Source organism: Rattus rattus, chromosome 14 (assembly GCF_011064425.1).
Source record: "Rattus rattus isolate New Zealand chromosome 14, Rrattus_CSIRO_v1, whole genome shotgun sequence".
NCBI classification, from domain to species: domain Eukaryota; kingdom Metazoa; phylum Chordata; class Mammalia; order Rodentia; family Muridae; genus Rattus; species Rattus rattus.
In genome coordinates this window covers 11,245,238-11,272,123 of record NC_046167.1, presented here as the reverse complement: position 1 = coordinate 11,272,123, position 26,886 = coordinate 11,245,238, and the positions used below count along the sequence as shown (strand labels likewise).

Genomic DNA, 26,886 nt, shown 5'->3' with positions numbered 1-26,886 from the left:
TCAAGACAAGGGCTTTTCCTAGATCACAACTCCAAGGATCTTAAATCCCTGGCCTTTCCTCCTTACATGAATCTTTAAAGATGATTTGCTCAGGACATGAGCCATCTAATTTCCTCTCCACAGGCTTGCCACAAAAAAAGTAGCGGCTTTGGGGGACAGAATGTACAGTTAGCTCCAATTTCACCTACTGTTTAAGAAAAAACAAGACAGAAGTAAGTCCTACAGTAAGCTTTCTGCACTCAGAGGGTTCCAACACGTTTTATTTTGCAGATGACTGGTGCATACTTTCAAGGACCAACATCATATCATTTCCTATAGTGTCCAATTAGTGTCCTTCTGTGACAGCTTCCTCTCTGGGGCCAGACTCGGTGGTTCTGTTCCAGCTGTAGGTGCATACAGGAGATCCCGTGGCTCCCAGGGACACAAGCATGTGGCAGCCTCTTCCTTCCGGGAGCTCCGTTGGTCCAATGGCGGTTTCCTGGTGTTCCGTGTTGAGAAGGTTGGGTGAGTTTACAAAGCTTAGCTTTGGGGCCTGTTAGTAGGAAGCCCTGTGAAACCTGAAGACTGGTGCTTTTTCTCTTTTGAAGACAGGCGTTTGAGGACCCAGTGCCCTTGTGCTTAAAGACGGGAATCCCCCAGCTGCTTAACAGATAAGGAAGATAAGGAAGCCTGTTTTTAAGAAACACAGATAACACCTTTGTAGATTGCCTATTTGTTCTAGAACTACAAAATTTAATTCAAGAAAATATAGGTCCCATGAAAGACTTAAAAGTTTATAAAACTAAAATCTAGTTTCCCCAATAAATTGTATTTTAGGCAAAACCCTCCCAGATGCTTCTAAAATAATACTAAAAAGGGCATCTGATTATACAAGAGCAATTAAAAAAATTAAATATTTATTTGAATAACAACTTTTATGTTGGAGCTGCAACGTTGGCAATGCAGGTTTTTAACACAAATCACAAAATGCGTGCACAAAAAGGTACGGGCGCAAGGACAAAATGATGCTAAGAATTGGGCTAAAGAGCTGCTGATTTTAAACAAGAGGCCTGAAATCACTATACAAAATATAAAATGTATTAAACACTACCATCCACAGAACAGTCTTTAGTATTGATCATATTTAAAAATCATTTGCGAAGTAAATTAGATACTGAATTATAAATGAGTACTATACACGAAGCCCCTATCGGAAGGCAGTTCTTGTCGTGCTATAGAACTATGAACATTGCAGAAAGTATCCTTTCTCCTACGGTAAAGACCATCAACGGTTATTACTGCCAAGTGGTGCTTACCATGCCAAGCAAAGCACCTGCCATCCTGAACCGAGTGGGCTACTGGGTAAAGAAATGCCCCCGAGGTATTAGACTCAACTTACAAACCAAACCCTCGAAGGAGCCTTGCAACCCTGACTAGGGAGGCCGTCACGTGACTTACCAATTCTGTCTTTCTAGAGTGTCAACCGAGACACTTGAAAACAGACCAGACTGATGTGATAGGTAGAATGAGAAGACAGACTGCTAGTGGTATTCCTCTCAGCAGTGCCTGTGGCAGAAAAGCACCTTTAGAGAGCGCCTGTGCGGCAAGAGATGCGCATCTAAAGATTCAAAATGAATCAACAGTATCGGATAACAATATCATTCTCAACTCAGAAGCTGCCTGGAGGTTGGGTGCATCTTCAGTTAATGTAACAGGAAAAGAAGGCCATGGATTTCATTTTATTAATTGCATCCACTCATAAACCGACCTAGGGTCACCAGCTGTGTAGACACAATGAGATTTGTTGTTCTTAGAGTCTTTAATTGAAGTGATGATAAAGGAAATAGATCTATGTAAAGACAAAATCAATAGCTATTTCTGTCTGGATTAGGAGGTGGCACCAGGTGTGGGATTCACGTTTTGTGTGGCTACTTGAGGTGCGACTTCAATAATCCGAGGTTTGTCGATGATTCTGGCTGTTCGGTTGCCCTTCTCTACAATCCCAATAATCCATGCTTGGTGGCCTTCGCCATATTTGGGGGACTTTATCTCTGCACAGAACCGAGCCGCTTGCTCACGCGGTAGGCAGATTAGCAGGCCTCCTGACAAAGAAAGAGAAGAAGTTACTCTCTGTGAGGCTCTGGGAGAGCAAGTGGCTTCCTGTGCCTCACCAGCGCTTACACTGAGAGGCTGCTCCACTTTGGAAATGAGTTAAACCACCCGCTGGTAAGCTCTTACTGTAAGAACCAGCTAACGTCAAACTGAAAACGGCCTCTGAGTCACACAGGACGGCACCTTCCACTCCACACCGGGGAAACGTCAGCAGAGGACAGGGCATGTGGAGTCAGTCACAGCCTCTACTCCGCATGAGGAGATGCACACAAGAGAAGGCGCCTCTCGGTGTGCACCTCTCGGTGTGCACCTCTCGGTGTGCTCCCTGCATGGGCTCCCCGCCTCACCACGAATGATGCTTTTAAACTTTACTTTAAACCCAAGACTCATGAGAGAGTCTTTCCGAGAAGACATCTGGCACTATGACTTAACTTTCTGCAAAACACAAAAACATACCGACTTCCATGCTGTTAGCTGTGGGGCCATCCTCTCTAACCCCATACTATCCCAGTCTTTAAAAAAAGAAAGAAAACCCCTCTTTTTGTCTGAGACTAGATTTTAGCACACAGCTTGGGCGAAGTAATCCTCCTGCCTCTGCCTCTTGAACACTGGGACTACAAGCATGTGCAAGACAGACCTGGCTTTCTTTCTTTTTTTTTTTTTTTTTGAGACTGACAAGGCCTTGCTATCTTGTAGAGGTTGGCCTCAGACTTGTAACCATCCTGTCTCTGCTTCCTGCAGTGGGGAATGCTGTGCTAAACACCAAATTTAAATGCTAAAACAAAACAAAACCCCACAAAACAAGCAAAGCAGCCTGTTGAATCTTATCTGTTGCTGGGAGTTCATGGGTTAAGTTTCCAGAGAATGGAACATAACCTGTCTTTCCTGAGCTCCTATCTTCCACACTACTATTAAAAAGGAGAACACAGGGACATTCATTCAAACTCCCAGCGGATGGGCGTGGCTGCCAGGCTCTCTGAGTTGAACCCTCCGGCCAGGAAACAGATCTTTTTTACCTGACGTCTCTGGGCAGGTCCCATGCATTAGGCCGAACATGTTTCCGCAGGCTTTGCTCACAGCGGCCATCTTGGCTAGCACGGGAAGATTGTGAATCACAAACGACACCTCGTTCCTCTGTTGCTTGGCCAGGTTCTGTGCATGGCCCAGAATCCCGAAGCCTGTGATATCAGTGGCTGCATGAGCATTGAACGTGTGCATGAGGCCTGCAGCTGAGAGAGGCAGAGGAATGACTTGAGAAAACCCCACCTTTTGTCCACTCAAAATCTCTATAAGGGGATACGGTACAAGAAAGCAGAGTGAGGACCTAGTACAGAGACCAGGGTCAAATGCTAGACACTGAGTTTTTACTGCAGCTTAAGCCACTCAGCCAGGAGGAGCAGCTCTGTCAAGGCCAACTTCCCAGTAACTCAGAAGGCTGTGGAGAGGAATTGGTCTTCATGGAAGGAAACCTGACAAAGACAACCTATGATCTACTAACGAGCTTAAAGAGTGCCAGACTTAAAAGTCCCACTTCCCAGGTGATGAGGTGACAGGCACTGTGCTGTACCAAGCCTTCAAGGTTCCTCCCTCAGACCAGGCTGGGTTTTCATATGGCCTACAGGAACATTCTGCAAGAGTGTGTTTGATACAAGAGCCAACCTTGGGGTTGGGGATTTAGCTCAGTGGTAGAGCGCTTGCCTAACAAGCGCAAGGCCCTGGGTTCGGTCCCCAGCTCCGGAAAAAAAAAAAAAAGAAAAAGAAAAAACAAGAAAAAACAAGAGCCAACCTTGCATTTCACCATCAACCAGGACCCACAGTGTACCCGAGGACTCCCTGTGCTTATGACTGCTTGACGGCGCTCACAAGACTCAGCTTCGCTGCTCTGGCCTCGTGCCTGTTACTACCATTTCCTCCGTCTCATCTTTTACTATCTCCAGGCTTCCCTTTGCAGAAAGGAAGGTCAGGGCTTTCCAGACTGGCTTTTGTTACTTACAACATGCAAAAGGCTTTCCCAGGCTCCTTCGCTGCGTGACAGCTGCCCTTTAAAACTGTTCAGTCATATTTCACCATCTGGATGTGCCATTTTATCTGTTCACCAACTGAGCAATCACTGAGTATTAGCTTGGCAGTTGGGGGCAAAGGTACTGTAAAGAGTGAGTGTAGACCGCTCTGTGACAATTCCTTTGGGGTAGTCAGGCACACCACTGTTAGGTCATACGGTTAGCAGTAACGTTAGTGCTACAACACGAGGCCCAACTCTGCTGGAAAGTGGATGTGGGGTCCGCATTCCAACAAGAGTTCCTGTGGCTCCCCAGTTCGTATCAGCACTTGGTGCTGTCTGCCGGGCCTGCAGGTTGGTGTTCTGACAGGTGTGGAGTGACCCTCACTGTTTCAACGTGTGATTCTCTCAGGACATACAGTCCTGGGCATCTCTGAGTGTCTTAATGGCAGGACGTCTTCTTAGACAGGTGTCGATGCAGATCTGTTTTCTCACTTAAGAATGTGTTATTAACTTCGGCCATGAGACCACGGTCAGCAAGTGTTTTGCAAAGACTTTCTTCTACACTGTGCTTTGACTTTTCTTGTGTGAGCATGTATGTGTTCACATATGTATACACGTAGACACCAGAATCAACTGAGGGTATTGTTCCTCAGGTACCATCCATCTAGCTTTTTGGTTTTAAAAAATATTTTATTATTGTATGTACATGGGCATTGGGGCTACTTTTGTGTGCCGGTGCCTGCCATGGAGGCCTCAAGAGGGCATCGACCCGAGCTACAGACGGTGTGAGCTGCCGTGTCAGGAGCTGGAACTGAACCAGAGCGGCCAATAGTGTTAACTTCTGAGCCATCTGTCTGTCCTTCATCTCATCTTCTGAGATGCTGAGACCTGAGGCTCGCTGGCTGGAACAGGCTGCCAGGCAGCACGCCCTCAGCACTGTGTTTCAGGGCACACCCCATGGCCAGTGTCTTATTTATGTGTGTCCAGAGACTGGAGCCAAGGGCTCGCGACTGTGGAAGCACGTCCTCGACGGGGCTATTCCCCAAGCTCATCATCGCATTGCTGGGTGTACGATCTCGCCTAAGTACAGTCAACACCCGCCTCTCTCTTCCTTTCGGATGGTGTAAGACTTCTGGCTCATCCTTTTATCTAAGAAGCCACCTCCAAACCCGCTATCACCTCAGCTCTCTCTCCTTCTCTTGGAGGCCTACAGTTCTTGGGCATCTTTAGATTGCTGTGAGTTTTAAGCTCTGTGAGTTACGTTTTAGGAAAGACAAAGGTATTTATCTTTGCAGATGGATGTCCACTTGTTACAGCACCACTTGCTGAAAAGCCCCCCTGGCCTCGGCTGGTCTGGCTCTGCTCCACTGCCAGACTATGGTAAGACAGCTCTATTCTCTTAGAAAAAACAATGAGAAGTTTTGTTTTGGAACGGAACTGTCTTTCTAGTAGAACATTAGCTGCCACTGAACATTGTGTGTGCTAGTACATGGATAGGGCAGTAGCCAATAGGGCAGCAGCCATGCTTCAGGAGAAAGCATCGTGAGTGCCCGTGCACTGAGTGACCCGTCACTGAGTGCGCGTGCATGGCAGTGACCACTGCTTTAAGGTGACATCATGAAGCTGCAGGAAACCAGGTAAAAGCCATTGAGGAATACCTAAAAAAACGCAAACAGAAGCTGTTTTGTGTGGACAACTATGTAAAATTTTCTTCTGTACTCCTTTTTTGCTGTTGTTTTTAAAGAAGTATAAAATTATTTTAAAATCACCACAAAGTTCTGTGCAATCAGGAACAACATAATTTGCAATTTGTTTTTTTTTTTTTAATTTTAAAAAGAGAACCATGACAAAGATTTACGAAATATTTTCAGTTACAGTACTCATTTAGCCTTAGTCAGGAAAATCTGTTAAAGATATTTTGTGCTCTAAACAAGTGAGCCGGGTGAACAATACAATAGACACTCCCCACAGTTGTCTCTGCATTTCTACTCAATACGAGCACAGTTCATTACATAAATATGGAATCACACACAACTGCTGTGCACTGAAACTTAGTTTAATTAGACCCTTCAAGTAGCATGCAATTCCAGCTTCCAAATGCTATTCCAGCAGTGAGCACTGGTGAGCGCTGTGTGCAGGACTCAGAACCAATTATGTATCAGAACTGCAAGGCCATCTTTACCTTTGCACAGTGAAGTGTTCTCCTTAACTGTTTCCCTCCTATGTGAAGAAATAAATCAAGTATTTTGTGGAATTGTAATAGCATTCTCTGGAACAATTTCCACCAATGAGGGATTATTGTAATAGGATAACAATAGGTAAAAATACCCCAAAGCAAAAACACAAACATTTAAAAGAAGCACTCATTCCAACAGAAGTCAGGTAGAGACAAGAGGCCCTACCTCATGGTTGGCATTGCTCTACTGATCTGTATTGGTTTTTCAAACCTTTTCTAGGGAGGGGAGCAATGTGACATAAATACATTGTACTGAAAATTAAAACAACAGCAAACTCTCCTCTCTCAAAAGCATCAAATTCCATCCTCTTTCTTACACAGGGCCCCACCACTTTGCCCAGGTTGGCAATAAACTACTTTACCCAGGCAGGCTTTGACCTCTGACTCTCTTTCATCAGCCTCCTGAATAGTTGGCTTGGTAAAATATACTTGTGACGACTTGGGCATTCTTGTTATAAACTGAGTTTATGAACGTCAAAGTCTGCCTAGACTGTGTTGGCTTGGCATGTCTGCCCATCTCTCCTGCTGGCTTCCCTGTGCACTACTGCCGGATGTAGCAATTTCTCCAGAGCCAACTAAGACATTAGTGGCTGGAGAAAGGGTTCCGTGAGTAAAGCCCTGAGGTTAGGTCCCCAGAACATCTGCATTTCTAGCATCCCTAAGGCGAGGAGAGAGGAGGGGACAGGTGGATTTCCCGGTTCATAGACCTGGCACACACAGCAGCGACCAGGAGGCCTGTCTCACACCGTGTTGAAGGTGAGGACCTCTGACTGTCATGTAAGTTCCCATGCCCCCACACATCCACATTCACACAGTGAGTTCACAATGGTGGTGACTGAGGGGTGGGAGGAGAGCGGTGCATAAAACTAAAACTCTAGAAATGGTGCTTAGGGTTTTTGAAAGACCCAAGAGAGGTGCCCCCTGCCTAATTATAAAATATTTAACTAGTGTGAACATCAAATAAGAGTATAAGATGCTTAAAGTAGGGGCTGGAGAGACGGCTCAGAAGAGTGTGTATTGCTCTTCAGAGAACCCACGTTTAGTTCCCAGCACCCATGTCAAGAGGTCTAAACCCCTAGGAACTCTGGCTCCAGAATCGGCTGTCTCCTGGCCTTCAGGGGCACCTGCACACTTGTGTTCAGACAGATACACAAAGAGATTAAAAAGATGCTTACACTACGTCAAGTGACTGCCTTGGTATGCTGGCTAGGTTCATGTCAACTTGGTAGAAGCTGGAGGGACACAGTTAAAACAACGTCTCCTGGGGCTGGGGATTTAGCTCAGCGGTAGAGCGCTTACCTAGGAAGCGAAGGCCTGGGTTGGTCCCCAGCTCCGAAAAAAAAAAAAAAAAAAAAAAAAAAAAAAAAGAACCAAAACAACGTCTCCTAAGATCGGGCTGACTTGCAGTTAAAAAAAAAAAAGAAAAAACAACTCCCACATTTTAAATTAAAAACTCTGGAGACTCATTAGAAAAGTCTGAGAAAGGCGGGACATAGTGGTGCACACCTTTAATCCCAGAGCTGAGAGGGAGGTGGGCGGGGACCTGGGAGTCACTAATCAGTTAAAGCTACATAGGGACACTTTGTCTCTAGGATGCTAGCTCCTGGGAATGGCTCACTCTTCTGATCACAGAACAGCTAAGCTCTCACGGATGCAAGGTAGCCAGCGGAGGGCTTGTTACTAGGCCACAGCCTCCGACAAAAGTCTTGGCTGTAATTTGATCAAAGTGTGTGAGGGGAGGGGACACCGTATACATGAGAGTGGAGGCACTCAACCACAGGATGGGAATTTGAACACGAGGAGCTCTGCTGCCAATACGCTACAGAGCAAATGCCCTGGCTAAGTCATTAGCCCAATGTTCAAACTTACAGATCCAGTTTGAAGCGGCTCACAAGTAGCTGGGACATCTTTGTGTCACTGACTAATAAGTCACACACCTGAAGTGGGGAATTCTCATGACCAGTTAACTAACACAAATGACCATCCATGGTCCATCTAAGTTCAGTTTCCAATGTCTTTCTTGCAATTTAGGGCAGGCTTTCCTTGGCACTGAGACTGACCCTGTTGACAAACCCTGCTCAGCCGCAGTAAGCTATTTGTGTCATTACTTACGGGTTTTAGGTGAGACAGTACTGAGGGCCAAGGAGAAAGTGTGGTGCATGAGTTAGTGAGTACAGTAGATTCGACCCCCAGAACCCAAGTGAGAACTGGGACATGGTGCCTTATGCCGAGGAGGAGAGGGGCAGATACTCTGGGCTGGCCACTGGCAGCCTCGCCTAGGAGTGGGCTAGCTCCAGGTCAGTGAGCTATCTCAACAAACAGGGTGGAGGACACTCATAGTTGACTTTTGTCCTCTCTCTCTACACACACACACACACGCACGCACGCATGCACACACGCACGCGCGCGCGAAAGATTTGACAACTATACAGTATCTAATAAGTAATATTTTTTTTACTAACTGAAAAGAAAAAAATCCTACACAGTAAGATTATGTACACTGTCCATTCAAGTAAAGCAAGCCACTTTCTCTTAACTCCTTTAAAGTCACGCTTTAAGGCCTAGACAGTGGCTGGACCAAGTAACGGCCACCCCAGGATCATACATTCAAATGTAGGTTTGGGAAGGATTAGGAGGCGTGGCCTTGTTGGAGAAGGCGTGGCCTTGTTGGAGGAGGTGTGTCACTAGAATAGGCCCCCACCACTCTCAGTTAGCTTGCTCTCCCGGCCTCCTGCTTGCAGATGAGGATCTGTCAGGCAAGGCAACAGGCACTCCACTGTGATATTAAACAGACTCACCCTGTGAAACTGCATGGACCTGGTGCTTTGTCGCCATCAGAAAAGTAAGAGTCCATTTCACAGTTTCTACTACAGTTTTTCTTAAATGACGGCTATGTGTGTGTGAATGTGCACATTATGCCAAGTGCTCCTGGAGGCCACCCACCCGGTTCAGGGCTCAGAACTGAACTCTGAGCCTCTGCAAGAGCAGGTGGCCTCTTAACTGCTGCGCCATCTCTCCAGCCACCTGGTGGGACTCTTAAAGCGAACCCTGACAACTGGAGGAGGGAGACACATGCAGACATTGTAGTGAGATTATCTATACAGGCCACACTTAACACACTTTACTGAGAACATGCCACACGCTCGTACACAGGTTCTCCTTAGCTTATGACTGGGTTCAATCAACTGATGTCACACTGACATTAGAAAGTTGAAAAGCAGGAGGAGGCTGTCATAAATGAACCTAAATTAAACACTCCCTGCCTATGGATTCCCAGAGTAACCTGTGGAACCAAAATAGACACCAAGAGGAGTGTAGTCCCAGCCACGTTATTCCCTGACCTCCATCCGTATTTTTTTTAGATGACTGAAGTCGTGAGAAAAACCCCACTGTGCGCTAAGACTGAACCCAGCCCACTCAAGCCCCCGTCTGTTTGCTACTTAGCCTTCCCAGACCCGAGGTTGGCTGGGCCCTGAGCAGACGCCCTGGCCCGTACCTGTCCTGTTGAGCCGCGCCATGTTCACCATTGCCTCCTGGTACGCCAGCTCTACGTCTTCTTGGGTGACCACGAGCTTAATTTTATTCCATTTTTCAGGCTAGCCATAGGAACACAGGTGAGAGAGAGAAAACATGATTCATTTTTGCTTCTTTTTTAAAAAATATTTTTAAAGATTTATTTATTTAATGTATGTGAGTACACACTGTAGCTGTCTTCAGACACACCAGAAGAGGGCATCAGATCCATTACAGATGGTTGTGAGCCCCCATGTGGTTGCTGGGAATTGAACTCAGGACCTCTGGAAGAGCAGTCAGAGCTCCTAACCACCTCTCCAGCCCCCTCATCTTTGCTTCTAATCGTGTGCAAAATGAATATTCTTCTTAGTCATATTCCAGGACTGGGCATGTCGATGTGTGTTCATATTGCCAGTGATCAAGCCCAGGCTCCCACACATACTCAGCATCTCCTGTACCACTGAGCCACACCCCAGTCACCGGGAATTCTATTTACTGAGTTGTCAAGACACAGTCAATACTGTGATTAGTGTTTCTCAGGGAAACTCTCATTCATCTGCGGCTCCTCCCACATTTCTAAAGTAAACGTCACAGCTTGTTGGCTATGTAAACCTAGCAGGCACACAGCACAGCGCACCCTGTCTTACCTTATAAGGGGCCAGGTGTGACCCCTTATTTACATGGTTTCCAAGGGTGAGCTATCAGGAAGCTTGCCCAGTATCCACAATGGCTTGAGCACCACAAGAACAGAAGAGAGTTTCCCGTGTCCTCGTCCCATCTCCTATACTAGGCTGATCTGCTTTTACACTATACCCTTTCTACTTTAACTGACGCCTGCAGTGAAGCTATCTTGGTGAGAAACTTTCAACTGCCCATGCTGAGGACAGCTTTGGGTGAGCAAATAAGGTCATTGTTAAAGAGACAGACAGGCCTTTGTCTGGTTTTCAAAGAAGCTAGCATCACGATGTAAGGTTCACGACACAAGGAGCCAGACCACTAACTGCTGTGTGACTCATGGATCCTTGCTTGCAGGTCTTGAACACTACATAAACAAAGCCCAAAGGGCTGTGGCCAGAACTGAGTGGTGGAGCCTTGCCTAGCATGTGAGGCTGAGCCTGGCCCCAGTACCACAAAACCCAATACTTCCTACCACTGTGAGACATCGGGAACGACTTCCTCTACCTGAGTCCCATCACTGCCACCTCTCCCAGAAGTAACACCCACCCTGACGCCTTACCTATCATTCTTTGCCTGTCAAAACCCAGGATCCTTAGACTCTAGTTTAGATTCTAAAACTAAACGACAACTGCCTCCTACCTTTATTCAATAAACAAAACATTATGCTACCATATTTGAACTTTGGAACTTGCTGTTTAAATTCTGAATATCTGCCAGAAATAAATAATAAGGCAACGATGTATGAAGCAGAAGTGGAGGGACCAGAAGGCCCTGCCCCCTCACTCTTGACACCACCTCCTGCAAGACTGTGCAGGCTAAGCAGTCACACTAGACAGACAACATTTCTGTGGACTATCCCCACAGCAACTTCCCAGACTGCTTTACGTTACTGAGGAAGGAGGGAAAATCAATAATATGGCCATTTTTATTATCATTACTTTTCCCAAGGCAGGGTGTCTTTTGTAGCTCTGGCTGTCTTGGAACTTGCTCTATAGACCGGGATTGCACTGAACAGATATCCACCTGCCTCTGTCTCCGGAATGCCAGGATTAAAGGCATGCATCACCACCCAGTGAGAATTAACTTTTTATATTTCATGTGTCTGGGTGTTCTACCTATAGATATGTTTAGGTACTCTATGCATGAAGAGTCCAGAAAGGCCAAAAAAGTCAGCACTGGGTCCCCTGGAATTGGGGTTAGAAACCTTTGTGAGCCACCATGTGGGTGGAGAAGAGAAGCCAGGCTCTGGAAGAGCAGCCAGCGCTCTCTACTGCTGAGCCGTCCCTCTCGCCAGCTCTGGGAGGTCTTATGTCGAGCCAAGGGAAATGGCCAATAAATGATGTAAGTCTTTATTATTTTTTCCAACTTTATTATTTTCTCAAGACTGGTAGGTTTCAGATATTTGTAGAAATTAAAACACGCCATGATATGTGAGGACACAGCAGAGTCTTAGTCACTGTCAGGGAACGACAGCCCAGTGTGACACTGCTTAGGAGAAATACCCTCTGCTCACCCTCCACTCTCACATCTGCATGTTCTTCTTACTGACCGATTTAAAGACAGCACCAACATGTGACAAGAGCCTGAGCTCCATGACTGACTGTCAACACCTGACCTGACTCCGCAAGCTCAGACCTACCTCCGTCAAACACTACCACATGGCTTGAACTTTCATTTACGAAGATAGAGACAATTCATCTAAGGACGTCACTGATAACTTTCCACCCACTCACCCCATTTCAAACAAAACAAAAACCACGCTGAAACCAAAGAACCACCCCGAGGGCTAAATGTCAGCCGCCCTCTCGGTCAGCCCCTACTTACAATATCCAGCCACTGGTGCACAGCCACTGCAACCTGCGTCCCCAGGGGTTTTGTCAGCACCAGCACGTCCCCCGGCACCGCGTTGTCTGGCCTGCAGAAGGAAAAGGGCATGTTCCGATCAGACTACCGAAGCAGACAAGATTAAAGCAAAAGGGAATCTGGTGAAATAACTTTCTGTACTGATCCTGCTTTCCCTTTCCTTGTCTGTGTGTGAATGTGTATGAATGCACAAGCATGTGGGTTAGGTAGAAGCCAGAAGTCAATACTGGGCATTATCTTCAGTATTTTCCAGCTTAGTTTTTTGAAATAAGGTCTCTCACTGAGCCCAGCACTTACCATTTTGGCTAGGCCAGTGGCTAGTGCGCCCCAGGGACTCGCCCGTGTCTGTTTCCCCTGCTGGACACAATAGTCAGCTTTTAAGAGGCTGCTGGAGATACAACTCCTGGTGCTGTGCCCACACATGCCATGTGTTAGGAAAAGGGACGCCTCTGAGATGCAGGATGCTTAACGGGTGCCCTCAGCTGCTGGAGGGAAAGGAACTCCACTAGTGAAAGACAGCGAGGTGTGGACAGTGCGCTCAGCCTCGCTCTGCTGAGCAGACTCAAAGCACCAAGCAGAAGCCGGCATGGGGCTACTCGCTTGTCATCACAGTTACCAGGAGACTAGGGCAGGGAGACAAAGTCTGGGTTCCATGGCAGCCCTAAGGAACAGTTTAGAGAGAGATGTCGGTAGGGTGGGGGTGGGGGGTATGGGAGAGCGCGGGGGAAAATGTACACAATGGCAGGGCCACTGCTTCCACACAGGTCTAGGGTTCAACTCCCCAGTACTGGAAAAACAAGCGAGCACGCAAAACCCAGAAAGCAGAGTAGCAAAGATGAAGCCTGTAACCCACGGTCACCCTGCACACAGGGCATGTGGCCCGTCTGTTCACTGCTGTGGAGAGGAACCTGGCAGAGCCTTTCTCACAGGGAGGCTCCCGGCATTACTGGTACACCCCACCTGACCTTGGGTCCTTAGACCTCTGCTAATGATCTGCTCTAAGGCTACTCCTGGAACATCAGTGACATCATCAAAATGACCAAACATAATTGAAATGTCCATAGCGAATATACAGAACTAATAGGAGGGGTGCCTGTGATGGGAGACTTGAGCCTCAGCACGGATCACGACCACTGTACTGTAGACTGCTTTTACATCGTTTACACTCTGACCCTGGCTAACACAGTACCTACTAGTTACTAATCAAAACCTGAAGTACAGGCCGGCCAGATGGCTTGGTGGGTAAAAGTGCTTGCCATCAACTCTCAGAACCTGGGTTCAGTCTCCTAGGACTCCCTCGGAGAGAAGAATCAGCTCCTGCAGGTGTTTCCCCCACATACATAAGTAAACAAACAACAAATGTAAGGCAGATAAATGAAGGACAGGGTGCCTTTCTTAACATCAAACATGAAAAGTGACAATCTGTGTTGAAATCCATCTCCGAAGAATACAGAGAAATGCTCCCAACCCAAAGGAAGCTGTAAGACTTGATGCTTCCCATCACCAGTCATGACAGAAACACAAGTCAAAGCCACACTGCGATGCCACCTATGCTCACTATACTGGTTCTGAGCAGAATGACATCATAAAACAACTTCTAGAGGGGACGTGGAGAACCTGGGTCTGTATATACACAGAACAGCAAGACAAAGCTGCACTTGAAGGGGGCTCACAGTAACAGGAGAAAAGCAACTCAAAAGTTCACAGTCAGTGGGTGACGTGTATACAGGCAACAGCTTATCAGGCCATAAAAAGTACTGTGGAGCTCGGAGGTGGTGGCATACACCTTTGACCCCAGCACATGGATGCGGGGCAGAGTTCAAGGCCAGCCTGGTCTATGGAAAAAATGCTAGGACAGCCAGGGCAACAAAGAGAAACCCACTCTTTAAAACAAAACAAAACAAGAACAAAGGGGGACTGGAGAGATGGCTTAGTGGTTAAGATTGCTCTTCCAGAGGTCCTGAGTTCCACACGGTGGCTCACAACCATCTGTAATGGGATCCGATGCCCTCTTCTGGTGTGTCTGACAGCTACAGTGTGTGTGTGTGTATACCTATATATATGCACACACACATATATACACATATATGTTTATATACATATATATGTATATATACACATATATTATACGCACACATATATATGTATATATAATAAAGTAAATAAATCTTTAAAAAACAAAACAAAAATAAATTTTTTTTAAAAAAAGCACCCCAGTATTTGTGCTACAATTTGATGACGGGGAGAGGTGATTAAAGCCAGGTAAAGTGCCCTACAGAGCATGGTCCATTTATCCAGTGCTCAGAACAGGCCACACTTACAGACAAAGAGCAGCTTACTGGTCTCCAGAGCATCATGGGAAGGGGAACCTAGAAATGTCTCGTGCAGACAGGCTTGGGGAGGGAAGCAAATGTTCTGGGCACTGGGCAGGATGGTGGTCATTCAAGCCTACACTCACAAAACCAATGACCTGTAAACTTAAAATGCTGACACAGAGGTAGAGCCCATGGTGCAATACCTGCTTAGCAGACACAACAAGCTGTGCGCAATCCCAGGTACAAGAAACCAAACAAACGGGAAAAGCTTTGGAAGTGAGCAGGCTGAGGCAGGAGGATGAGTCTGAGATCAGCATGAGATACAAAGTGATACCTTGTTTAAAAAAAAAAAAAAATAGACAAATAAAATGCCAAATAACATGTCACGTTTTTGTCACGTGAAATTTACAAAGTTTAAATTTGCTCAAGAATAGGATCAAAGTACTGACAAATGCTACAGCATGCATGAATTTAAAAACACTAAGCTAATATACAAAGGAAAACCAATCAAGATTGGAAGGACAAGCAACTAATAACCCCAGTGGGAGAGTTCCCGCTCAGGAAGACCAAAGTGTTGAAGGGACGCTGGTCAGTCTATTGCTCTGGAAAGGCCTAAGCCCACTGTATTGCACGCTCTAAGTGGGTGAATTGTACAGCAAGTGAACAACACCTTAATATACCTTATTTTTAGAGAGAATGAGAGAGAAGCAGGTTCCAACATGTACAAAGGCGACTTACATGATAAATTCATTGGGCTGGCAGACAGTTGTGGCGACTCCTCCCAGAACAATCCAGGGGTTCAATACCGTTTGGCCACCCGTTACAGAGGTCCCCGCTTCCTCGGCCGCATCTTTAAAACCCTGTATAATTAGCGGCATCACTTTATCCCTTTCCTAGAGTTTAAAAGGACACAGATGAAAAGTCATGAGTTCTGTTCAAAACCCAGGAAGGATGCTTCTGCATTTGTAGTTATAAAAAGAGATAAAAAACCCTAGAGAACCAAAAGCTGACAGACAGCATAGAGTGCAACAAAGCAAGGGAGTGTTTGCTGACACAAGCACGTTGTCAACTGTGTTCTGGTTACAAAGTGAACAAAACTCAGGGAAGAGAGTATATATAACATGCCACTTGCCCACAGGCCTTGCCCAGACACAGGTGGCTATTAGAGGTCAGCTCTTGGCTGACCATACGAATATAGCCCTGTTTCCAAAAAACCATTCTGTCTGCCAAGAAGTGGAAAGAGTTGCTGAGAGATTCGGCGTAATGCACCCCCGGAGAAGACGTTCCTATGAGAACCGGGCACTGCTGCTCAGAGTGCAAACGGCTAGGGAAAAGGACCACAGAAAACTGGATTATCTATCAGTAAATCCTGACAAACTGATTGGGGAAGGCATACTGAAAGAAAAACACATCTTGTTAAAGTCAACTAAAATAATGGGGCCAGAGAGACGGCTCAATGGTTGAGATCAGGATAGAAGCCTGGTTCTCAGCACCCACATGGCAGCCCATAACTACCTCTAGCTCTAGTTCCAGGCATACACACACACTGGCAAATATTCATGCACATAAAGTAAAATAAATAAAAATAACCTGTAGGAATTCATCCCTGGGTCCGAGAACATGAAAGACAGCAGCCTGCCAGGCAGTGGCAGAGAAATGCGAGCATGGGAAAGCATGAGGGTCTGGCCCCCCACAGAGGCTGCTCCCTACCTGAGGGCCGTGAACTCAGAGCCTAATCCGCACACACGCGCGCACACTATTTAGCTTTCTATGTACCCAGAAGAGAGTTAAGGAGCAGGTGGGAGAAAAAGAGGATAGGTACTCTCATTTTAATTCACAGATAAATGCCCCAAAGTGGACAGCTGCAATACTGGGGGCCATGTCTGTAAATGCAAAATAAAGTGAAACCAAAGACCAGTGAGCGGACCTGTGACTTACCCGGTCAGTCATTTTATTACTGACTCCGAGGAGCATTAGCATATTGTCACATTCTGTGACACCCATCGCATAGAGGTCACTGAGGACATTGGCACACGCTATCCTGCCCTAGGAGAGAGCAGAGATGTGAGAAAGCACAGCCAGGGATTTTCCAAAGATGGAGTCTACGAAGCAGCAGCCTCCAAGAGCCTGGGAGTTTCCAGGAAGGGCAGCTCCCAGGAAATGGCTGTCAGCCGGCACCTTCACCTACTCTCAGGCCACCCGCTCACCCACGGGAGCAGAACAAAGAATTCGCATTCTTTACCATCTGAGATTCAGAGCCCTGGCTCAAGATGGGGCAGGAGGTGGGGTTGGGATGGGGGGATCAGGAAGAGAAGCGGTTAGCACTGATGCTCTGGCAGAGACCAGGGCGCAGGGAGGCCTGATACAGTCATTTAAAGGGAACCTTGGGACACCGGCACTCAGCAGACCAGAGTTGCCTCTGCTGGGTAATTTTCCTGTTGTTGGATTAAGAAACTTTTGCACCTTCAAGTTGAAAGAAGTAAATAGTAAACGAAAGTAGGAGAAATAAGAAACACACTGGCCTAAAGGAAAAATGAAATCGCATTTCTCAGTAAATTCTATTGCTTTATGGGGAATTTAACAAACATGCAATAGGAATGAGGTAATGGAGACTAGTGCTCTAAAGAGAGTTTAAAGGTTAAGTTGTCATTGTCTAAGTCATCTTTTTATAGACAGCAGAGAAAAATAACAAGGTTTTCTTCTGACGGAATAACCAACATGGAGACAGCAGGTAATTTTCAGTTGCGTTTATATACTTGGGGATTCCAGGCAGCTCTGCAGCCTTCTACAGACCCAGGGTCAACATCCACAAGCCTTGTCAACGAGGACTTGAGGCTGAATCCCGGGCTTCTAAGAGATGCTAGAAAGGGTAGCCTCTGGGCAACGCCTTTGCCAAGTGTGCTGCTTTACAGAGAATACACCTTCTTTTTTTTTTTTTTTTTTTTTCCGGAGCTGAGGACCGAACCCAGAGCCTTGGGCTTGCTAGGCAAGCACTCTACCACTGAGCTAAATCCCCAACCCCTGAGAATACACCTTCTAATGCCCTCTTTACTCATACTGCACTGAGAATCTTCCTTTTCCTACCATGGCCCGAGTCCTTACACGTGAGGCTTCATCCCAATGTCCTTGCGAGCCAGGGAGGGAGCTGACCTCTTTAAACAAATGGCACATTCCAATTTCTTCATTGTTCTCTTGGTTGGTAAAGAAGTTAGTTGGTTAAAGATTAGGCAGAATAAAAGGCTGCTGGAAACGTGTCTGCAGCGCATGAGCAGCACCTAGAACTTTGTGTGTGAGCACGTGCATGCGTGTAGAGGGCAGAGGCTGTGTCGTCGGTGTCTTCCTCAGTCACTACACCTTACTTTTCAAACAAGGTCTCTTACTGAACCAGGAGCTCAACGATTGGGTAGACAGGCCAACCAGCAAGCGCCTGGAATCCTCCTGTCTCTGTATCTCGGCATGAGTACTAGAGGTGTATGCAGCCACACTCGGCTTTTTACTTGGGTGCTGGGGTCTTCCTGCTTACATGGGGACGTACTCTGTCCCCTGCTGCGTCATCTACAACTTGAATGGCATGCTAGATCTCACAGTGGAACCTGATACAGTGGTGTGTAGGCATGTAGGAGGCTGGGTAGCTGCTAACCAGCTTATCCTACCATTTAAGAACAAAAAGGGTTCAAGAAGTTCATTGTAAAGCAAACCAGGCATGGTGGTGCACACCTTTAGTCCCAGCACTGGGGAGGCAGAGAAAGGCTCTACATACAGAGCTCCAGGACAGCCAGGGCTACACAGAGAGACCCTGCCTTGGAGGAAATCCAATTGTGATGAGATTCCTAAGCTCCTCTATTGTGGGAGGAAACATTCAGAATCAGTGTTATTCCAAAGTATAGCAACATTTCCAGTCAGAAACAGCAAGGAGCAGTACATTTTACAAATATCAGGTACAAGGAAAGAAAGCAGAGAACGCCACCAACTCCCAGTATTCTCTCAAACAGATGCTATTCTGCACACACACAAAGGCAGTAGACAGATCTCCCCACGACACTTGATTCATGCAGTGTCAAGTGAGGAGACAAGTCCTGCTGTGGTGGCAGGAATTAGAATGGTAATATAACTTGGATACAGCAAAAGTGGGAAAACACAACAGCCAAACATAAACCCCACCCAAAGGCACACATAAAGCCAGCCGAAACCAGCTGAGTGCACACAGCAGCTCCAATTACGAGAGCACCAGACTTACCATCATGTAAGGGTCGTCCACGATAGGATAAATGTAATCTGTGGTTTGAACCAAGGAGAGACCACCGTGCCTCAGAGGAATGACGCAAGTATCCATCCCAATGCCTGGCAAGACGGGCATGGCCAGCGCCAAAAAGGAAAGAAAAGAGCGTTTAATCCTGTCTGAGCAGCACTTTGGGCAAAACCCCACACTGCCGACCCAGCTATGTGTGTGCTGTCAGGAAGCGTTACTGAAATTACTGTGGGACAGGACCAGCACAGGATGGAAGGCATGAATAATTGTTAATCAACAAGACTGCAAGACAGCACTTTACATTCCTGAACCCTGTGGTTGATGCCCTGGCTGGCCTAGATTCACTGTGTACACCAGGCTGGCCTTAACTCAGAGACCCACCTGCCTCTGTCTACCAAGTGCTGAGAGTAAAGGTGTGTGTGCTATAAGGCATGGTGCTTTCGCCATGCTGCCTCATTCAGAATTTCTCTGCATGAGAAAGTTCTACAGACGGAACTGCTGCAGTTTTATTGACAGCTACTTTGATATTAATTACCCAGATGTTATAACTTCCTAGACAGTCTTTGTACCATAATCTCATACAGAAAATGCCAGTTAGCACTACATGTAGCCTGTAGGAGGAGGTAAGGGGAAAAGCAGGATTCAAAGTTCCCAACCAAGTGTGTCCATAAATACTCAGTATCTGATCTGGGTAATTCAATTCTTTGTTTCCCCAGAGCACTTTCTACACCTTTGCATATCATACATGTGTACACCCAGATACAGAGGTCAACATCTCGTTTCTTCCCAATCTTACTTTCACCTTATCTTTTAAGACTGAACCTAGAAATAACCAGTTCAGCGTTAGCTAGGATGGCTCTCTGTGGGTGATCATATTTCTTTTAGACAGCACTGTACTATATACCACTTGGTTTCAAAATCACTTCTGATGCCCCTGGAGCGGGCAAGGTGGGACTTAATAGAAATGGTTAATCTGATGCTGGAAATTTGGAAGTTCAGGAACCTGAGGAAGACAGGATCTGCCTAGGTTATGGCTGACGACATGCTCGTTATTGTCAACACGACACCAATCTAGACATAGCCAGGCAGAGCGACATTCAACCAAGGAATCACTTCCACAGAACTAGCCTAGTGGGCATCTGTGGGCATTTTTTTGGTTGCTAACTAACTGATATAGGCGGGCCCAGCCCACTGTGGGTAATGCCATCCCTGAGCAGGTACCCTGTGCTGCTTTAAAAACTGGGGGAACAAGACAGGACACAGTATTCCCCTCCTTGGTTTCCTTGATGGAAGTCTTGGCGGCTCTAAGCCCACAGACCCTTTCCTCCCCATGTTGCTTTTGGTTATGGTGTTTATCGCAGCTATAGAAAAGCAAACCAGAACACACTAGGAATTTCTCCATAAGCAACAAACAGTAAGTAGTTCAGGCTTCCACTCCACTGTCACCAAAGCAGCCATGGACATGTTCACAAATGAGTGAGGGTGCATTCTAGTGTGATTTTCTTCATAAACACATGGCAGGTCAGAGCTGTACCTGAGACCACAACGGTGACGCACTAAGGTAAAGGAGAGACCTTGGTGAGTGGAATCGGACCAGAACCACTCATAAAGTTCAGATTGGACAAGCTTAGGGAGGCACATGCAAGAGAATGGTCTCTTAAAACCTGAGTATGAGGCTGACAGGAAGAGTTCACGGGGCCATGCTGGCCTATCAACACAATTAGGCTGATGATATTGTATGTCATACAGGGTCACATGACGGACTAGAGCACGCAAGCTTCCTGGAATAGGAATACATACACCTACGGGATGGGAAGCTGGCTGGGGGTACAGCTCTGCAGTAAGAGACCTGTCCTTATAGCATCCTTATAGCCCCGGGTTTGATGCCGCATGCACGCACGCACGCACGCACGCACGCACACTCTCCCTGAAGTTGTAAGGAAGGAAAAGGGATAAGCCGGACATGGGTCACTAAGAACTAGAGCTTCAATTAGGAAGCTAAGGATAGTTGTGGTAGAGGAACAGAGCAAAGTGGCCCCAGGAGAGGTTAAATGCAAGACTAGAAGCTAATGCTATGCTACAGGGAAGTCTAGGTCATCTCAAATAGAACACATGTGCTGGCTGGTGGTGGTGAACACCTTTACTCAGCGCTCAGGAGGCAGAGGCAGGCAGAGCTCTGAGAGTTCAAGACCTGCCTGGTCTACAGAGGGAGTTCCAAAAATCCCAACATATGAATGAATGAATGAATGAATGAATGAATGAATGAATGAATGAATGAAAGAAAGAATACTATAGTACCAATAACCCATGATTGACACCTTCCAGGTATAGAAAACAAATGGACTGGTTTGAGGAAACACCACTTTCTGGGGCTGGAGAGATGGCTCAGCAGGTGAGAGCACTGACTGCTCTTCCAGAGTTCAACCCAGCAACCACATGGCGGCTCACAACCATAGGATCCCATGTCCCCTTCTAGTGTGTCTGGAGACAGCTACAGTGTACTCATACACGTAAAATAAATGAGTAATTCTTTAAAAAAAAAATCCAGTCATAGCCGAGCAGTGGTGACACCAACACCTTTAACCCCAGCGCTCGAGAGGCAGATGCAGGGGCATGTCTGTGAGTTGGAGGCCAGCCTGGTCTACAGAGCGAGTTCTGGAACAGCCAGGGCACACAGAGAAATCCTGTCTCAAAAACAAAACAAAACAAAAACAAAAAATGCAGGTGTAGGGCATTTTCTCAATTAGTGAGATGTGGGCAGGCCTAGCCTGCCTACCGTGGGGGGAGCCATCCCTGGGCTGGTGGTCCTGGGTTCTGTAAGAGAGCAAGCTGAGCAAGCCATGAAAACAAGCCAGGAAGCAGCACCCCTCATGGCCTCTGCAATGGCTCCCGCCTCCAGGCTCCTGTTCAGACATCTCTCAGTGATGCACTGCCGTGTGGAGTAGGCTGAATAACCCCTCCTCCCCGACTGCGTCCTGCTGGAGGTTCTTCATCGCAGTAGAAACCCTCACTAAGACACACTAGTAATCACGCAGATCTTCCAGGATGCCTTGGCTCGCACTTAAGTAACACATTCACAGAGCCATGGTACTGGGCTCTCCTTTAACCCCAGCACTTGGGAGGAGCTCTGTGTTTGAGAAAAAGGAACCGCTAACACTATGAAGAGCTCAGAAAACAGCAGTGCCCTCGGTTCCTGGACACTCTGGGGTCAGTTCAAATCCATGCCCGTGTATATGTATGTGTGCGATGGTGTGTAAGGTACAGACGCATTGTACACATGCACGTGCAGGCCAATACAACCTCAGCTGCCAGTTCTTAGACAGGGTTCACCTTTTTTGAGGCAGCCTGTCCCTGGCTTGGGAATTTGCAAATCAGCTAGGTTGGCTGGCTGATCACAGAGCCCCAGGAACACATCTGCCTCTCCCTCTCCAGCAAGGGGATTGCAAGAACACTGCACCACACACACATATTCATTCTCTCTCTCTCTCTCTCTCTCTCTCTCTCTCTCTCTCTCTCTCTCTCTCACACACACACACACACACACACACACTCTCACCCTCCCCATCACACTCACTAAGGTCCTTGAACTTTACTGACTGAGCTACTTCCTCAGTCTTCTCTCCTGAGTGCACACCAGTCCATGTGGCCCACTCACAACTTTTCAGTCCACACGTCCTGCAAAGGCCCCTAGTCACAGCACTTAAAGCTGTTCTTAGGATACTTAAAAAAAAAAAAAAAAAAGATTTATTTATTTACTATATAAGTACACTGTCGCTGTCTTCAGACACACCAGAGGAGGGCACCAGATCACCATTAGAAATGGTTCTGAGCCACCATGTGGTTGCTGGGAATTGAACTCAGGACCTCTGGAAGAGCAGTCAGTGCTCTTCACCGCTGAGCCACCTCCCCAGCCTTGTTCTTAAGACAGTCACGGCAACACCTTCACTAGGGCAATGAAGAGAACACAGCATTGTAGAGACCATTTGAGAGAAAAGCAGAAAGGAGTTTCTGCTTATTCTCAGCTAATCAAAAACTTGTAAAAAAAAAAAATGTCCTACTGCAGTATAATGACGTCACAATATACGTTATAATTTCAAACCTGCCAACCACGTTCCCTGATGCTTTCAAATTCTTTCTTTAAACAAGTGACATTAACGTCACACCAGATACTGAGATCCTCTGACAGAACTTGAAGAGTCAAAGCGACACGGGAGAAGTCTGGCTGTTGACCACAGTTGTACTGGGTGTTAGGGGATGGAGTACATACCAAGTCGTGGCATAACCGCTCCCAGAAACTGCTCATCTTCTTGGAAGTGGTTCTCTTGTAAAGATTCCAGCAATTTCTGCAAGACATCTTGGGGCACTTTGCAGCCTGTGCCTTTCAGTTCAGTAAACCTGGTTAGCCGGAAGCTCTTGTCCAATTCATAAGTTTCCGGGTTAAAGGACTCCCGAGTAGACATGGTTCTGGGGCCGCACTCTTCACAGTTCAGCCCCTCCCCTCCCTTTCTCTGGATCCAATGGGCTTTCTACTTGTGATCCACCTAGGTACCACCAAAACATAAACAGAAGTCATTGTTAAAAGACTCTGAACTGGTATTTGTCAAGAATCAAGTGAATGAATGTTTCAAGAGAAACATTCGAGGGATAGAATTGCCTAGAACACAGTGAAATACTTTGTTATGGGTAAACTGGAGTAACGGATAATGTCATCAAAAATACTTACGGAAGACCAGAGAGTGGGATTGTGGTTATAACGGTGGCTCCAAGGGTATCTCATGTTATACCTGCCGCTTGGGCAGTCAACTCTTGAAGTTCTTCTTGGGCTAGGAGAACTGGTAGTCACTATGTGTCAGTCTAAACAGTCTATGCTTTAGAAAGCAGAGATCCTAGCTACAGTGACTTCTCTGGAAAAACATCTGGCTGTCTTTTGCTCTCTCACAGAGAAAAATAAAACAGCCACCAGAAACTGTAAAAAGGGGACACAAATGCATCTCATACAATTTTTTTTTTTTAAATTGAGACAGGTCCCTCTACATAGTTTTATCGGTCCTGGAATTCATTCTGTAGACCAGGCTGGCCTCACAGAATGCACCTGCCTTTTGCCTCCTGAGTGCTGGGATTAAAGGTGTCTACCACTATTCCCTTTGAAATTCTAAAGATATTAAAAATCCTAATTTAAAAAACAAGTCTCCCTCTGAACCAGAGAGCACAAACAATATTTAAAAATAAAACAACAAAGAACTCAAAGGCTTTTTCATGGCTGTAAAACACAGAAAGGCTCAAGAGAGTGCTTGCAAGGTTCTCTGATGTTTTTAAACATTCCTAGAAAGCAAACATCCTGCCTAACAAAGCAGTATACACACCATTGACAAAACGCGATACTGTTCATTACTCACTACAAAAAGAAACAGTATCACCCGAGATCACAAGTATAGTCCTGGGTACCATGCACTGCATTTCTGCCCAAGCTCTGCTGTTTGCAGCCTTCCACCTAATTCAAAACTCTGTAAGTGTTCCCGGGGTTTACAAACTTTCTGACTGATGCTTTATTGGGCGTAGGATTACAGACACCCTAAGTTTTAGGGTCAGTTTCCCCTATAAAATTTATGATTGAGAACATAATTCCCATTTATAGAGTTCTCCATCCCCCAGAAAGCACATCACTCATTTAAACTAAATTTCACAAAGCCCAAATTTGGGCAGCAATCCAAACCGTCATCACAAACAAGACATGAGCAATGATTTCAGCGGGAAACTACAGACAGGGATTTCACGCTTCATCCACAGAAACCGAACTCCTCTCAAGAGCGGTGTGAGCCAAGCAAGTTTTCGAGATGGGAATTCTGAAGCCATGTAACAGTTTGGAAAAAGTGCGAATGACAATTCAACTCCGAAGAGAGGTTTGAAACAGCACACTGCCTCGCAGTGTCTGCCTCATCTCGCTCTACCTGGTACAAAACGAGAAAACTATCCTTCATAAGGAGTCTATTTGCTTCCCTCCAATCCTTATGGCCTCAACCCGGAGGCAGGAGAGGGAGTCTGACGAGCCCTTTTCTTTTACGTTATTTTCCCCTACACTTTCTGGTTAGGAAGGTTTAAAAACGCCCTACATCCAAAAACCCCAGCAGTTCAAATACTCCCAAGTGCCAAGAAGACCTAAGTCACAGGGCTTGACCTCAAAAAGAAAACTCAAGCTACTGGAGAGGATGGAATTGGGGTTTGCTTCGGGCAGAGGAGAGCACGTCCGACCTGGAAGTCACACGTTTACACCTTTAAAACAATGACATGAATATTTAAAGACCGCGTTTAACCCCTTCGCTACCGCGCGCCGGACCGGCTCGGGCAGCCGGCGTGCGGTGGGGTAGCACACCCACCTCCCCGCCAGACCCCAAGCTCCGCGCTTGCTCCCAGGCCCGGAAGCCGCGGCGTGCGCGCCGGGACCCCGCGCCCTCCATGGGGCCGGGCGCGGAGGATGCCACTCAGGGGACACCTTAAGTCTCAGGCTGCCGCCTTTAAAGGCACTGCGGGCGCGGGCCGCGTTCTTTGTACGGCGCCGCGGGCAGGCCGCCCGCAGGGCCATGCCGCACCACAGGCCTCGGCGTCGCCGCTGCCGCGGTGACCGTCGCCGGCGGGGACCGGAGGAACGCGAGGGCCGAGTGGGGGCGGGGAGGCCCACGGCGCAGCGCCAGGACACCGGGCGGCTAAGGCGAAGCGCGCGCCCGCGCCCCCGCGCGCGGGCTCCCCGTCCGCGCCGCCACACAAAAATGTCGGCGGGCGAAAAGATTAACCCCTGCGTGGCCGCCGCCGCCCTCCCCCTCCGCTCCTCCCTCCTAACCCCGGCCCCGCGTGCCGCGGCGGCGACGGCGGAGGAGGCAGCGGCGCGGGCGGCGCTTCTTTTTTAAAGCGGCCCCACCAAACCCTGGGCTCGGCCCCTCTCCAGGCAGGGCGCGCGAAGGGCCCCGGTGCACGGCTTCCCGGCCGTCCCGGGCGGCCCGGAGGGGGATTTGCAACGGCCGCGCCGGGCCTGCGGCCCGATATTCCCCTTTAAGCCTGCTGTCTCGCCCCCCCTCGCCAGGCCCGCCGCTTACCGGCTCGCTTTGCGCCCTCCGCCTCCTCCCGAAAACGGGCCGCGGCGCTCCCACAATGCACCGGGCGCGCCGGGCTCCCTTAAGCGTCGCCTGAATAAAAATGCTGCTCCCGGTGGCGGCGGCACGGCCCCGCGCTTGGACGCCGCGTGGAGCTCGGCCTAGGCTGGGTGCGGCCCTCCGGGAACCGGGCCGCCGCGCTCCCGCCGGCCGGGCGCGCGAGGGTCCCTTTAAGAGCGGCCACCTCCCTTTAAGGCGGCGGGCCGGTGGCCGGAGCGGCTCCGTGTTGCTGGTGGCGGTGGCGGCGGCGGTGGTGGTGGCTGCGTGCGGCCCGGGAAGGGGGCGGGGGCGCTGTGCAGAGGCCCGAGCGCGGCAATGATTGGTCTCGGGGGAGGGGTGGGGGGTTGCAAACCCAAGGAACGGTGGCATCCGTTGCATGATGCAGAAAAAAAAGGGGGGGGGGATTGATTTCAAAAGTTGCGAGTAGCACAGGCAGCAACCTTGAGTGATGGAGGCCACCTACTTTCGCACCCCTCTGTCCCACAAGAAGGGACCAGAATGGGTTTTGCACAACCTGGCTCGGTGCGATCCCCGCACCACCCACGGGACGCAATACCTACTCCCGGATCTCGGCTGCAGGGAGACAGTGACGGTGGGAACGGTTTGCAGAGGCGTGCAGGAGCCAAGGACACCTCAGCCCCCAGTGAGACCTTTGAAAACCCAACTTAACCCCGCTCTCCATTCTCAGCGACTCCCATCTTTTCTTCATTCTATTGTTTAAGCGTAGCTGGGCATTTCATTGGAGTCCCAGTGAAATATGCAAATGCCCTGTGAAAGTTTCTTGAATATTTGAT

The 26,886-nt window shown here is 47.8% G+C and overlaps 1 protein-coding gene across 3 annotated transcripts; it reads right to left on the bottom strand.

Moving 5' to 3' along the window:
* Positions 1 to 242: 242 nt before the first annotated feature.
* Sephs1 (selenophosphate synthetase 1) lies at positions 243 to 26,564 on the bottom strand. Of its 3 annotated transcripts, none has more exons than XM_032884351.1 (9): positions 26,036 to 26,564; positions 23,215 to 23,488; positions 18,936 to 19,039; positions 16,637 to 16,744; positions 15,437 to 15,591; positions 12,345 to 12,435; positions 9,826 to 9,925; positions 3,108 to 3,320; positions 243 to 2,081 (listed from the first exon to the last, which is right to left on the bottom strand). In XM_032884351.1, the coding sequence occupies exons 2-9, from the start codon at positions 23,405 to 23,407 to the stop codon at positions 1,867 to 1,869; spliced, it is 1,179 nt and encodes a 392-aa protein (XP_032740242.1). In that variant the 5' UTR covers positions 23,408 to 23,488; positions 26,036 to 26,564; the 3' UTR covers positions 243 to 1,866. The 3 variants fall into 3 exon arrangements, with proteins under 3 accessions (XP_032740242.1, XP_032740244.1, XP_032740243.1); XM_032884352.1 differs by lacking the exon at positions 26,036 to 26,564 and adding an exon at positions 23,671 to 23,771 and having other exon boundaries at positions 1,704 to 2,081; XM_032884353.1 differs by lacking the exons at positions 18,936 to 19,039; positions 26,036 to 26,564 and having other exon boundaries at positions 23,215 to 23,301.
* Between the last annotated feature and the right edge of the window lie 322 nt (positions 26,565 to 26,886).

Coding starts and splice junctions, on each gene's coding strand:
- Sephs1 (XM_032884351.1), bottom strand. CDS start 23,407: ATGTCTACTCGGGAGTCCTTTAACCCGGAAACTTATGAATTGGACAAG. Junction 9,926..12,344: donor TGCACCAGTGGCTGGATATT/GTAAGTAGGGGC, acceptor TCCTATGGCTAG/CCTGAAAAATGGAATAAAAT. Junction 3,321..9,825: donor GGCGCGGCTCAACAGGACAG/GTACGGGCCAGG, acceptor TGCCTCTCTCAG/CTGCAGGCCTCATGCACACG.